General features: G+C 42.0%; 1 protein-coding gene and 1 long non-coding RNA gene across 3 annotated transcripts in view; one reads left to right on the forward strand and one right to left on the reverse strand.

Moving 5' to 3' along the window:
- Positions 1-383: 383 nt before the first annotated feature.
- Positions 384-7,096, reverse strand: LOC119235219 (uncharacterized). 2 transcript variants are annotated; one of them, XR_005122810.2, is made up of 3 exons: positions 6,949-7,096; positions 2,722-2,900; positions 384-871 (listed from the first exon to the last, which is right to left on the reverse strand). It is a non-coding gene; the product is annotated as an uncharacterized LOC119235219 (long non-coding RNA). The 2 variants fall into 2 exon arrangements; XR_005122809.2 differs by having other exon boundaries at positions 6,945-7,096.
- Positions 7,097-7,169: 73 nt separating this feature from the next.
- ATP6V0E1 (ATPase H+ transporting V0 subunit e1) overlaps positions 7,170-14,118 on the forward strand; it is a 32,884-nt gene continuing 25,935 nt past the window's right edge. Inside the window, exons 1-2 of the mRNA XM_037498402.2 lie at positions 7,170-7,337; positions 12,394-12,441. Of these exons, the coding sequence (XP_037354299.1) occupies positions 7,234-7,337; positions 12,394-12,441 (152 nt within the window). The 5' untranslated portion in view covers positions 7,170-7,233. The remainder of the gene's footprint in view (positions 7,338-12,393; positions 12,442-14,118) is intronic.

Below are 14,118 nucleotides of genomic sequence, written 5' to 3' on the forward strand. Positions count from 1 at the left end.
ATTGTCTCCAGCCAATGTCCTCCCTCATGTGCCCACCAAACCCCATGCATGCTGCCCTACCCACAGTCTTGACTTTGTGGGTACCATTTGCATGTCCTAGAGCAAACTCAGAAAACTGACAGCCTAGAGGCAAAGTTAAGCTCATAGACAGTTTTTATTTGCCTTCTTATTGTTTTCATTAGACTACAGACCTAACTTCACCAGGTACTTGTCATATATATTTATTTTTTCAAATAAACTCACTTGAATTTTTTTTTTTAAGATTTATTTATTTATGCATACAAGAGCTGGGGCACAGGCCAGAGAAGCGTGGGTGAGAGGATTCACCCGAGACAGTCGGGAGCAGAACAGGCAGACGGACTGAAACACACTGCTGAGGGGAGCAGCGGGCAACACAGGAGAGGTCTGCCCCACCATGTGGGTTTTTCCCTGGCTGGCTAGGGATCAAACTTGTGCTGCAGAGGCTGTGGATTGCTTCATAGTGCAGTGCTTAACCCCTTGCGCCACCAGGGAGGCCCAGTACTTGTCATCTTATAGCTACAGAGCCACATCTAAACTGCCTTGTCCCTGTGGTAATCTATTCATGAAAATGCATCAAACTGAGCCCTTTTTGGCTCTCTAGTTATATACGGCTTATCTGGTACTTAGGAATATTTTAATAAATGTTATTTGAACCAGAATTATTTCCGTTTCACATTTTGACTAATTAAAGAAAGTGAGCTTACTTTAATTGTCTAAATCCCAGAGAGTCTGAAAGAGTCAAGATTTGAACCCAGGCCTGACTACATAAAAGTCACTTCCCACTTCAGTCAGCTGTCTCTGGTGGTTTTTTCTTCTCAGCCCTTTATTGGTGTCTGTTCAGAGACTGGACCTGTGTATAGAAGAGAGAAGAGCTTGAGTTGGCATTAGTGCTGCTGAGTGAGGAAGTCATAGTCATAAACCATCAAGGTCAATCTCTAGTTCTGCCACTGGACAGTCATGAGCCTTTGAGTTACTCATCTCAGAGTTTCTGTTTTCTCACTGGTAAAACATAATACCCGCCCTGCCTTCCTGTCTCTCGGAAAATACAGATACAAGATACCAAGATCAAATGAGATATTTCTGAGCACACTTCACATGCTGTGAGTATAAAAACACACTGCTTTTACAGGTTAGTTTACTTGTATTCCTAATTCTGACATTGACTGGACATGCAGGTAATGATTTCACAAGTTAGTGACATAAAGCACAGAATGGTATGCATTCTAACTTTGATTTAAAAGTAGGCAGAATAATAATGTCCTGGAGCCAGATACACCTGGATTCAAATGCTTCCCTGGTCCTTGTGTGGTCATTTTTATGAACCTCTGATTTTCTGTGTAAGAAGCTAGACATGGGCCTCCCGTGGTGGTGCAGCGGTTGAGCACTGGGCTGCAAAGCTGCCCGCAGCCTCTGCAGTGCCGGTTCGATCCCCGGCCACCAGCAAGAGTCCCACATGGTGCTCAGACCTCTCCTGCCATGCCCGCTGCTCCCCTCAGCAGTGTATTTCATCAGCCTGCCTGTTCTGTTCCCCACTCTAGCCCTGGTGAATTCTCTCACCCTCCCACACGTCTGCCTGTACCCAGTAATTGTATAAATAAATAAATCTTTAAAAAAAAAAGAAGAAGCTAGACATGCATATCTTCAAAGTTGTGAAAATTAAAGTAGTGCCCCACCAGGCTCACCTGACTTTAGGAGTCACATGGGCACTTCTAATAGTCTCTCCTTGCTTACCTGGAGATCCTGTGATTAGGTCCAAAGAGAGACCTTTTCAAGTCTTGTGTTTAAATATAGGTCTCACACGAACTTTATGTAATATTTACAACCAGATAAGTTTGTTAAATTGTGGAATATATATCAAATATGTAAAAAGAAATTGGCACATAAAACAGTAGGTGCCCAACGCATAACAGCATGGTATCGACTTCCTGAGCTCTGTCTGATAGTGTGATAAATCAGCCAGTAAGGTAGTTTGTTTTTGAGTTTTGTTTTCATTCTCAATCAACACTTTTGAAATCCCTAAGTGTATAAAAGTCAGATTTCTTACTATACGTAATAAATAGCAAGGACAGCGTACTCCAATGTCTGGTCTAGTTTCTAGGCTTTAGCCATTACCCTTATCAGTAAACTGATAAGAAGTCACATTTTCAGCAATCTGTGCCATACAAGTGATAGGTAAAGGCTTTGAGAGCTATACTCCACAAAAGCATCCGAATCATAGCAGACTACTTATGCTGAGTCATGTGAATCACAGGGCATGATCCAAGAGCAAGAGCTCAGGGTCAAACCTCCCAGAGCTTTACTCCTAGCTCTGTCAACAGCTAGCTCTGTGACCTTGCACAAATTGCCTAACCTCTCTGGGCCTCAATGAAAAGAGGACGTATCATAGAGTTGTGAGACTTACTATATGAGATGCTTTGTGTTTGAGCACAGCATGCTCAGCAAATTTCAGCTATTATCTTTTAGAGGAGATTGGCAGTAAGGTTGTTTACAGGAGCAGAGGGAAAGTTTCTCAAAGGTTTAGACAAATGGTGAGTCTTGAATGAAGGGAAGGATTTAAGGGCAGCAGTATTGTGTTTTGGCTGCTATAGGAAACAGGAACTGGGAAATGCTGGATGTATGGGCCTATCCACCAAGGCTCAGGCCCCACTGGTTTCAGCATATTTCCTGGAATGACTTTGAATTTAACAGTTTCCCACTGACCTTTCCTCAGATGTGCAGATGTCCATTCACTTTAGTGAGTCCCCTCGTGCTATTTTGGGACATTCAAACTTTTAGACTTCAGAGAACTGCTTCTTAATGTCTTTCCATATCATTCTTGGATATGAATGTGCAGCTCCAGAACTTTCAATGTGAAGTGGATAGGCAAGTAATTGAATCATCTAAGAACCAAACAGAACTCAATTAGCCACAAGCCCAGTGTACTTCACTGATGCTACACATACTGAGCAGTTCCCATCTGGTGGTACTTGGGTCTTTGTTCACTGGTCTTTAACTTTTTAAAAAGATAAGCAACAGGGCCTCCCTGGTGGCACAGGAGTTAAAGACAGCACTATCAAGCTTTCACCAGCACTACAGCATGAGTTTCATCCCCAGCTGGCCAGGGAGCAACCCACATGATGCTGCAGACCTCTCCTGTCTCTCCCAATGCTCCCCTCAGCAGTGTATTTCAGTACATCTGCCTGTTCTGCTCCCCACTCTCTCTGGTGAATCCTCACCTCCCACACCTCTGGCTTACACCCCAGTTCTTGTATGCATAAATAAATAACTTAAAAAAAAGATAAGCAACACTTAACACTTACATATGGAACAAAATTAAAAGTCCCAAAAGGTATACAATGAAAAGTAAATTTCTTTGTCATTTTGATTCTTACTCATTCTCCCCAGAAATAGACACTATTCCCAATTTTTTTTTTTTTGGTATCCTTCCAGAATTGTTCTAATAAATGATTGGGTGTTTATTGATTTATGAAGAAGCCTTTTTTTTAATTAATTAATTTATTTATAAAGGCACTGGGTAGGGCCTCCCCTGGTGGCACAGCGGTTGAGCGCTGGGCTGCGAGGCTGCCCGCAGTCTCTGTAGTGCCGAGGTCAGCGCGCCATGTCGGACCCTCTCTGGGGCCGAGCCGGCGCTGCAGAGGCTGCGGGCAGCTTCGTAGTCCGACGCTCAACCGCTGAGCCACGGGGGAGGCCCCTCATGAAGAAGTCTTAATGAGAAAGGCAATTCATCCACAAACAGCTATAGAAGGTGGATTATTGCCTGAACACTACAGTTACATGTAAGCCTGCACAAAATAAAGCGTTCGTTTGCCATCAGAAAAAACTAAACCAACCACATCCTAACCACTCCCTTGAAGGAGGACAGTTCTAGAAGAAGTCTTCAAAAGCTCGTCTTATTCTTTAGATATCCCTCCATCTTTTAAACTTGGGTTTTTTTGTTGACTTACTATTTGAAACAGAAGAGGCAGCATGACATAGTGGGAAGAACAGGAGCAGTGAAGACCTGCATTCAGATCCCACTTCTGTCACCTAACACAGCTAGACTTTGGGCAAGTGACAAGTCTGAGCTTTTCTTTTCCTAATATGTAAAATTAATATCTGTAGGAGATGTTGTGAGCACTGACTAATTCAAAGCACCTAGCTCAACAACTGGCATGAGGCAGTCACTCAAGAAATGCTAAATGCTGTGATCAGTGGTGTCTGGCTGCAGTGCCTGTCCCATACATACGTGCTAACCAATGAGCAGTGAATCAGGCTGGAGCTTTCAGTTCTCCAGTAACTTCCAGATCAGCTTGAAAAGGATTACAGTGAGCTGCACCCACCTCTCCCCAAAACTGCTGCTTCCCTTTCCAAGTTTCAGTTACTCTCAGCCAATTGTGGTCTGAAAAACCTATGTACAATAACTTGTTTTGAGAGATCATGTTCTCATAACTGTTAGTATAGTCTGTTGTTAGAATTCTTCTATATTGTTATTGGTTGTTAATCTATTATTGTGCCTAATTTATAAATTCAAGTTTATGATAGGTATGTATGTATAGGAAAAAAATAGTATAGCTTCAGTACTGTCCATGGTGTCAGGCATCCATGGGGGGTCTTGGAGTGTATCCCTGGCAGATGAAGGGGCACTGCTGTAGAGATGCCAAGACTTTCTGATTCTGCATGCCTGCTTTTATTCATAGAGCAAGGCTTAGGAAAGAGGGGCTCCTTAGGGGTTGCACTGTTGTGTTTCCATCAGCTCTTGTTTTCTTTATCCTATTGGGGTTACCTCTGAGGTTTTTCCTCTAGGAATGGTTTGCAAACTTTTGGTTTTAAGGACCAAAAGACCTTACATTTATGTGGGATATATCTAGTAATATCATCTACCATATTAGAAATTAGAACAGAACATTTTAATATATTTATTTTAAATTCATCTAAAAATGGCAATAATAAACACAAAACATGTTAACAGAAATAACGTTTTAATGGAGAGTATCCAAAAGAATGTACCAAGAAGACCTTCACTGTGTTTGTTACATGTTTGCAAAATTCCTTAATGTCTAGCTTAATAGAAAACAAAGAGATTCTTATAAAGATGCTGCATTCCATCAGTTGCAATATTGTTTGAGGTGAAGCATAGGAAGAAAATCCAGCCTCAGACAAATTGGTGGTTAGAAAAGAGAGCCTTTGTACAAGGGCTTGTATAAATGAGTGGCTATTTATTGATCCTTGAAGAAGTCCTAAAATCAGCTCGTCCACATTTAAACAGCTATAGGAGGCAGACCTGCTGGAAGAGTCTCAGGGACTCCCCAGGGGTCTTTGCATCACACTTCCCAGAGTCTGATTTTGTCCTGACAATTGTCCTGAGGGTGGAGAGTATTTATTTTAGACCAGTTTCCAGTCTTCCCCAGTTTTCTTTTGAAACTTGTGATAAAACGTTTTTGACAGATTGACTGATAGAGGGAGCTATTTACCAATACTAGCCCATAAGTGTAATACTGGGATTCAGGACTTTTCTCATTTCACAGAGAATGAAATGGACAGATTTAGACCTGGTTTCTGAATAGTCACATCCCTGTGTTCTGTGATATCTACTTCCCAAGAAGGCTGTCAAGAAGGTTAGACAAAGGCTAGACAGAATGGATTTAAATTAAGATATTTGCATTTATTTAAAGAATGGGAAAAATTCATAATAGTGGAAGTGACCCAAATATCCATCCATAGATGAATAGAGAAACGTCATGTGGAATATACATACAATGGAATATTATTCAGTCCTAGAAAGGAAGGAAATTCTGACATATGCTATAATATGGGTGAACCTTGAGGACATTATGCTAAGTAAAATAAGCCAATACCCAAAAAGACAAATACTGTACCATTCCACTTACATAAGGTATTTAGAATAGCCAAACTTTGAGAAACAGAGCCTGTTCTCAAGGAGTTTTCCCATTGGTAGAGTGTTGGTTAGGACACACCTGCAATTATAAGGTCACAGAGGGGCACTAAGACAATGAAATAGATCTGAGAGAATACTTGAACTGGAACTGAAGGACAATTCAATCTCTGATAAGACTGAGTTTTGGGGAGGAGTAGTAGGTGCATTAGAACAACTTGTTTCCTACATTGCCGGTCAGGTAAAGTCTTGAGATCATGTTTGAAGAATTAGTACAGGTATTAAATATCATTGGTCTGACTTCCCATTTAACCCAAGAATCTGCTCCACTGGATGAAGAAAGAATCAGGAAGTAACTCACAGTAAGGAAATATGGATATTGCAAGGAAATTGCTCCATGGTAAGGCACATTGTATTGTGTTGATAGACTCACTGTCCATCTTGCTTTTGCCTATGCGCTTTATCAAGTTCCTTCTCTGTGAATAGGATTCCTCCACCGTTCCAAGGCTGTCTCAACTGTGATTAACATATGTGAAAACCTCAGCAATTAGAAACTGCACATTTATCTTCTTATTATTCTACTCTTCTTTTGAGGCACAACTCAGGACTGGCTGGAGTGGAAAGTGGTGCATGATTGTCCATGTTACCTTTGAGCTATCTGCTGCAAGTCTGTCTCCTCATCCCCCTGTGAACTTCCAGAGAGGGGATCTGATTGATTTCTGTAGCCCCAGACAGACACTGGCCTAAATAACAAGTTATACAGTAGTGCAGTAGTTAAGAGCACTGGCTTTGAAAATCACACCATACGGGCTCTGCTACTTACTAGCTATGAAATTTTGGGCAAAATACTTAAGACACACACACACACACACACACACACACACCCCTCCTCCCTCGCCTGTTTCTTCAAATGCAAAGTGGAGATAATAATTATAAACACCTCGTGGTGTTCAAATCTAGTGAAGTGTTCAAATTGATTCAGGTAGTGCCTCTGGCACACAGGATTTCAAACCAGCAACTTAATATTAAGTTCAAATAAAGGTGTATATACCCACGCTCTGTTCTTCAAAGGGCAATGTCCTTATGAGAGAACTGCTGAGTCCCTGGTGGCATAACCTTATCAATGGGGTGAGGTACATCCTCAAGCCTCAGCCCCGACACCGGCCAGGTGAGGCGGGGCTTAGTTTCCCGGACGCCCGGAGGGGCGGAGTCCGGCGCCTGGGTCACGTGGGGCGTGGGAGGCGGGGCTTAGCGCGCGCTGGTCACGCGGCCGGTGTTGACACTTCCGGGTGGGACGAAGTGGGGCGGCAGGTCAGGGGCCGGCAGCTCCGGAGGCAACCATGGCGTACAGCGGCATCGCGGTACCTGTCATCGTGATGACCGTGTTCTGGGGCTTCGTGGGCTTGTTGGTGCCCTGGTTCATCCCAAAGGGCCCCAACCGGGGGTAAGTGCTCGAGGCCCGCCTCGGGAGGGACTCGCAGTGCGGACTAGCCGGCCTGGCGGGGGAGGGGGCGACGTGAGCGGCTCAGAGACTTCAGAGTCAGGCCGCGACCCGGTGGAGCCCCCGAATCCTTATGGCTGCAGCTTCTGTGTCCCCTGGCCCGATCGTGGTTGCCGACAGCCCTTCCTTGGGAAGGGGTTTCAGGGCAATTTTTCTCATCACGGCCCTGTGTGGGGAGAGTGCAGTCGGAAATGGGTCTTTATACAGACTCCAGAAGAAGTTGGGGTTGGTTCCAAGACGACTTTCGCCCCTTTAGCCCTGTTCTCCACCCTCATGAGGCCTCGTTTGCCCATACTTTAAAGGAAAGGATAAAAGGAAAAAAACCAATTGCCCACTGTGTCTCGCATACTGTCGCAGTTAAACAGGACCAGCTTGTGCAACTACGTTGAGCCCGGGCCTTACTTCTAGTGGACGCCGGGAGCTACTTGCGGCCTGATCTAAAGCAGGATTAATTACTGAAGAGCAGGAGGTATTGTTTAGAAACCCCTGCGTCATATCTTTTGGGGGGCACTTACGCCCTTGTATGTGAGTAAAAACAAGTTCTTAGAATTCTTTGTTAAATAGAGTTTTATCTGTTTTGTAAATAAACTTGTTTATTGTAGTCTAAAATACAGCCTTATCTGCAAAGGAGAGTTGGAACAACCTTTCTGGTTCCTTTTTTGCTTTTTTAGTCTTTGGCAGCCCAGGATCATGTGGGATGAAACTTAGACTGAAGCCACAATTTGTCAGAAACACCATCTCTTGCTTCATTCTTTGAAACTAATTGGTGGCTTCACAGTGCTTTGCATGCATAGTTGGCACTCAATAAATATCTGTTGTGTGGATAATTCTATTCCCTTTCTTAAAGGAAAGAAAGTGCAATACTAAGTAAATTGACCCTCTTTGGAATAATCTTGTATAGACCTGTTACTTCTCTCAAGCTTAAAAATCAATCATAATTTGTTTTAAGAAGGAGAAATAGTAGTTATATGGGTGCTCTCTCCAATCTGTAATTGATGATGTAGTATCAGAATTTTGGGGTTATTAAAACCACTTGTATTAACGAAATCTAATTTTCTTAGACTTGCTTCTCCTACTGGGGTTACAGAATAACAAAGTACTTCTTTGTGTTGTGTTTCTGTCTTCAACTATTTCATCACCCCTGCTCTGTTTTTCCAACCTTGGGACTCTTACTAGTGTGCAGATACCTTTGACCATTTCTTTCTTAAGGACTGTGGTCTCCACCCCCAGCCCCCACTTGGGGCCCACTGATGCCTCACCTTGGCATTTCATGCCACTGCTACTATCCAGGGTAATGAAACCCTCTCTTGCTAGACTACTCGTTTTCTAGCTCAAGTGTCATGATTCAGGTATTTGACCTGCTGCTGATATATTATCCTGGACTGATTTGCAACCTCCACCCCAATCCTTGCATTTCCTGCTCTTGGCAGGATTAAACAGGTCCTCAGTTACTGTATTACACTTAGAGAACACTGCTCCTAGCTGGAGGATCCCTGTGACCTTGACAGTTGAGTTAACTTTTCCGTGTCCCTATTTCCTCATTGTAAAAGGGAAATATTAGTACTGAATTAGTGCCTGTTCTCTTTGACCTCTTGAAAGGACTGCAAATCAATTTGTTTTGAAATACATGAAGGAACTGAATTGCTTCAAGAACTATGGTGAATTTTTAATACAGGCGAGCATTTCTGATTGAAGGATTAAAAACATTTTCATTAAGGAGCTAGTAAAAGTGCTGTGTGAGAAGGGATGAAGATTGATGTTACACCCTCTTTTTTTGAGATACTCGCACATCAAAATGCATTAAATTGTGTGCTGGTGCAGTTTTCAGAAACTGGTGTAGCAAAAGGGAAAAAACTCTTTGGAATAGTACAGGCACACCTCAGAGATACCACAGATACTGTTCCAGATCACTGCAATAGAGTGAGTAACAGGCATTATTTTGTTTCTGATGCATAGAAAAGTGATTTTTACACTATGCTATACCCTATTAAGTGTGCATTATGTCTAAAAAAACAATGCACAGACCTTAATTAAATATGACACAGACATGAAGTGAGCACATCCTAGTGGAAAAAATAGTGCTGATAGACTTGTCACAAGCCTTCAATCTGTTAAAAAAAAAAAAAATCCATGGAGTGCAATAATGTAAAATGCAGTAAAATAATGTGTGCCTGTATAAGGTAAACTCAGCTTCTTACGCTCATTCTTTTCTGCAACTGAAGAAGGGCCAGATAAAATCAAGTCTATTCCCAGAATCAGCTTTCCTGATTTTTGTGATTCTCCTTTTTCTCTTTAAGGAACCACAGAGTCTCTAAAAGTGGCACCATGGTTCCCTGAGCAGTAGCTGTAGGGGAGGGGAAGGGACAGGAAGTCATGTGGGCATTAAGGTGGTGGAGGTTCACTCACTTCCACTTTTTTCAAACATAGTAGAAAGAGCAATACAGTGAGTGCAATATACCACCACCTATATTTCAATAACTGTTAATATTCACTTTGTCTATGAATATGTGTATGTACTTATGTCCATACAGACATAACGTTGATGAATCATTTGGAAAATTGCATCCACTTGGCACTTCACTCTTAAATACTTCAGCAGCACATCCAGAGGTAATGCTTTACTGAGGGAGTTTTGATCCTTTACTGAGGAGATTATTAAGCAGCTAATACAAAGGAGGCTCCGCTGTTTCAGCTCTCTAGGGTGGTCTTTTGGGGAAGATAAAAGTCGGGGGAGGAATTCCTGGTTGAGACATGGGGAATGATGGAAGATGAGCAAACCTCGGAATGGAGAGTGATAAGGATGAGGTGTTTGGGAGAACAGTGAGGGCACCTGTCTTCAGGATTGTTTGAAAGTAGAGAGAAGTGAGGATGAGTGCGGGGTTGATTTCAAGGGAAAGGTTGGCTTTGATTCTACAGAGCTTCAAACATTTTTCTTGTGCAACTGTCAAGGTTTTTGTTTGTTTGTTGACACAAACCCCCATACATATTTACGTAAGCTAAGCATAATGTATAAATTACATATTTTGAAGATCTCCCCAAAATATGTCCAGAATCTGACCAGTTCTGACTACCTGTGCTGCTACCAGCCTGATCTATGGATATACTGCCATTTCCCCCCACTCTCTGTTTTCCCTACTTCTCTCTTTGTCTCACTTCCCCCAATCTCTTTCCACCCTGCAGTCAGATCTTACTAGAATTTAAATCAGATTTTTTCAGTCCTTCTCAAATCTGTCCATACAGCTTTCACTTCTCACGCAGAGTAAAAAACCTGTGTCTTTTCAGAGATGCCTTTGACCTCACCTGTTCAGCTCCTCTGTTCAGCTCAGCTACAAAGGCCTCCGTCCTCTTTTTTTAAATTTGTCTTCCATCCTCCTCCCTCCCTCTTTGAATGCCAGGTACCCACGGTACACTCTCCCTTCGAGCCTTTGCTTGGCTCTTCCCCTACCTGGAACTCTCACTCCCTCAACTCCTTCAGGTCTGTGTCTCAAATCCTTTGTACTTACTGACCAGCTGCCATACTCACAATAGATTGATGTGAAGGTTCAGTTGTTTGTTTACTGCTCATCTTGTTTGTTGTCTCTCCCCCACTGTCATGTAAACTTCAGAGAGCAGGGTTTTTACATCCATTTTATTCACTGCTCTCCCCCCAGAGCCTGGCGTTTACTGGACACTCAGTGAAAGTCTGTTGTACAATTGAATCAAATAATCTGCCACTATATCAACCACAGAAAATGTGCGTGCGCGTGTGCATATACATAGACTTTCTAAAGGATGAAGTAAATGTAACAGGAGTTCCAGTATTTGCTTTCTGTGTTCTCCAAAATACTCTTGCTTACTCTAGGGGAGTGGAGACACCCTCCACCCCCTTTGGAAAGTAATCCTATGGATCATGGGGAAGTCATTGAAAAGTGTTAAGCCACGGAATGAAATGATGAAAGGACATTTGGTAAGAGTAATCGGGGGTGTTTGTGGACAAAATGAAAGAGAAAGAAGAAAGCTTTGATTCTGGAAGTTAGTTAAACCAAGTAAACTTGATGAATTTTGGTGCAAACTTGGGACTAGAAGGAAAGAAACCCACATGAAACCCACAGAAGACTAATTGGCAGCATTGGTGCCAATGCTAATTGGTGACTGAGGGTCTGGAGGAGGCATGAACAAAAAGGGGTGAACAAAAAGGCATGAACCAAGGAGTGGAAATGGCAGAGCATCTTCTGGGGAGTAGGAGATGGGTAAGGGGAGTCTTTGGAAAGAGAAATGGGAAGATATTCTCATGAATTCAATTTTAGAAATGTTGACATTCAACTAATCAGAGATTCAGGTTCAACTTTTTCAGACAGGAATAGAGATGGGAGAGGTCAGTGCTAGAGTCAGGTTTTTAGAAATATACTGTCAGGGCCTCCCCGGTGATGCAGCGGTTGAACATAGCGCTGTGAAGCTGTCCGCAGCCTCTGCAGCGCTGGTTTGATTCCCGGCTGGCCAGGGAGATTCCCACATGGCGAGGCAGACCTCTCCTGTCTCGCCCGCTGCTCCCTTCAGCAGTGCTTTCAGTCCATCTGCCTGTTCTGCTCCCCACTCTGTCTCTGGTGAATCCTCTCACCCTCCCGCACCTCTGGCTTGTACCCCAGCTCTTCTATAAATAAATAAATCTTTAAAAAAAATAGAAATATGCTGTCATTTTGTTGCAGCAAATACTACCTATTAGGGGAGTTGCTTGGATGTCAAATCTGATTATCTTTGTGGCTTTTTCTGTCTATTTTTCAGGTGGATTGGGATTAGTTATCTAAGCTGTGGCATCAAATATATCCCTTTAAACATAGATGTTAAATAACTTGGACTTTTGTAAAGTGCACTGCTCTCTACTGGGGATTTGAACAGATTCAGGTCCATTTTCCTGGTGCACAGTCCTGATAGCTTGGGAAGTGGGCTTAAACCATACTACAGCGTCTGTGTAGTTGGCTACTTAACTAATGCTGTTTATGTTTTTGTTTTTTTTTCTTAGAGTTATCATCACCATGTTGGTGACCTGTTCAGTTTGCTGCTATCTCTTGTAAGTATGTTTCCTTACTAAGTATGTAAGTAGATTTTTCTTCAGTTACTATGGTTATCAGTAAAGTGTGTAATTGAAAATTAAATCAGTGGAGAATGATTGTTGTGAAACTTTACATCTTGGTTTCATTTGCATTTGCCTCTCGTGTGACATCTAGAAATAGTGTCCAAAGATTGCAAATAGCACACTTCTTTCCTTTTTTATAGTTTCTTTTAAGCAATTTTTTTAAAGATTTATTTATTTATTTACACAAGAACCGGGGTACAGGCTGGATGCGTGGGAGGGTGAGAGGATTCACCAGAAACAGAGCGGAGAACAGAACAGGCAGACTGACGAAATACACTGCTGGAGGGGAGCAGTGAGCGAGACAGGAGAGGTCTATTGCACCATGTGGGACCCTCGCTGGCCAGCCGGAATCAAACTGGCGCCACAGAGGCTGCAGACAGCTTCACAGCATGGTGCTCAACCGCCTGCGCCACCAGGGGAGGCCCAGCACACTTATTTATATCTTCTGTTTATATGCATGAGAGCTGTACAGATGTTTGGCAATACAAGTGCAATTTATATGGTACAAATTTAAAACATACAATTAACCAGATAATTGTCATAGTACTACTTAATATTTTACTTTTTTTTTTTTTAAGAAAATAATTAGGGCACAGGAGAGAAAATTAGAGCCTTAAGAATTGGAAAAGGAAAGAATTAGAAAAAAAATTCTACATGTAGATGATATACTATAACAACATATTTGGAAGCCCAGGAGAATCATCTTACAATCATATTAACAATGTGAAAACTTAGTATAGGAACAGGTTATATTTTGCTGTTGTGAAGTGGCTAAGCCTACTCATTTTACTTTTTATTATCTTTTATTTTTCAGACAAACAAAAGTTGCACTAGAATTGTAATCAAGTAGAATGAGGTCAATTTTTAAAAATAATTCATTGCATACTCTATCAAAGTATGATAATAATTAGCATATATTTGAATTGAGCACATACCTGTTATAAACTGGGGCATGAAGACATTTTAGGACATGACTGAATACTGTTATCTTTATAGTCATGAGTGTCATAAATGGCAGGAGTGCAGCTGAACTATTTTAAAGATGTTTCCAACTTTTATTTATGTCCTCTCCTTGCCTGAAAAGTGGAATGAGTCAAGCCCCAGAGAAAAACTGGGTATTAATCAATTCATGGAGAAAATAACCACTTCAGTGTATTCAAAGGTCTTATGGTGTCTTTTTTTTTTCAGTTGAGATGTGTTTCATGCTCCATAAAATTCATCCCTCTCGGGATTTCTTTTTAGAATTTTGGACCAGTGACTCCTTTTTTAAAGAGTCCTTTCTAGCTGACCAAGACTTCTGTATGGGATGTACTGGTGTTGACCAGACTGTTGTTTCATGCCCATGTGAGGTAGGAAACAGCGGTTCTAGTCCTGTGTTGAAAGGCTCTGGCTACCTGTGACTCTGAATCTATGAATTTCTTATCTCTTGAGGCTGTTGACTGAGTTTTTTCAAAGAAGTTTGTGGAGATGAGCCAGTTCTAATTCTCAGCCTTGATTAAAATCCACCCCAACAAAGAGTAATGAATCTTGGCTTTCCAGCCATTCAGTCACTTGTTAACAGTGTTTAAAGCCAGATCATAAAGCACTCTACATGCTTTGCTGAGTGATGGT

The sequence above is a fragment of the Talpa occidentalis genome, unplaced genomic scaffold, assembly GCF_014898055.3.
Source record: "Talpa occidentalis isolate TD23 unplaced genomic scaffold, MPIMG_talOcc4v2.1 talOcc4.9, whole genome shotgun sequence".
In the NCBI taxonomy this organism is placed as follows: domain Eukaryota; kingdom Metazoa; phylum Chordata; class Mammalia; order Eulipotyphla; family Talpidae; genus Talpa; species Talpa occidentalis.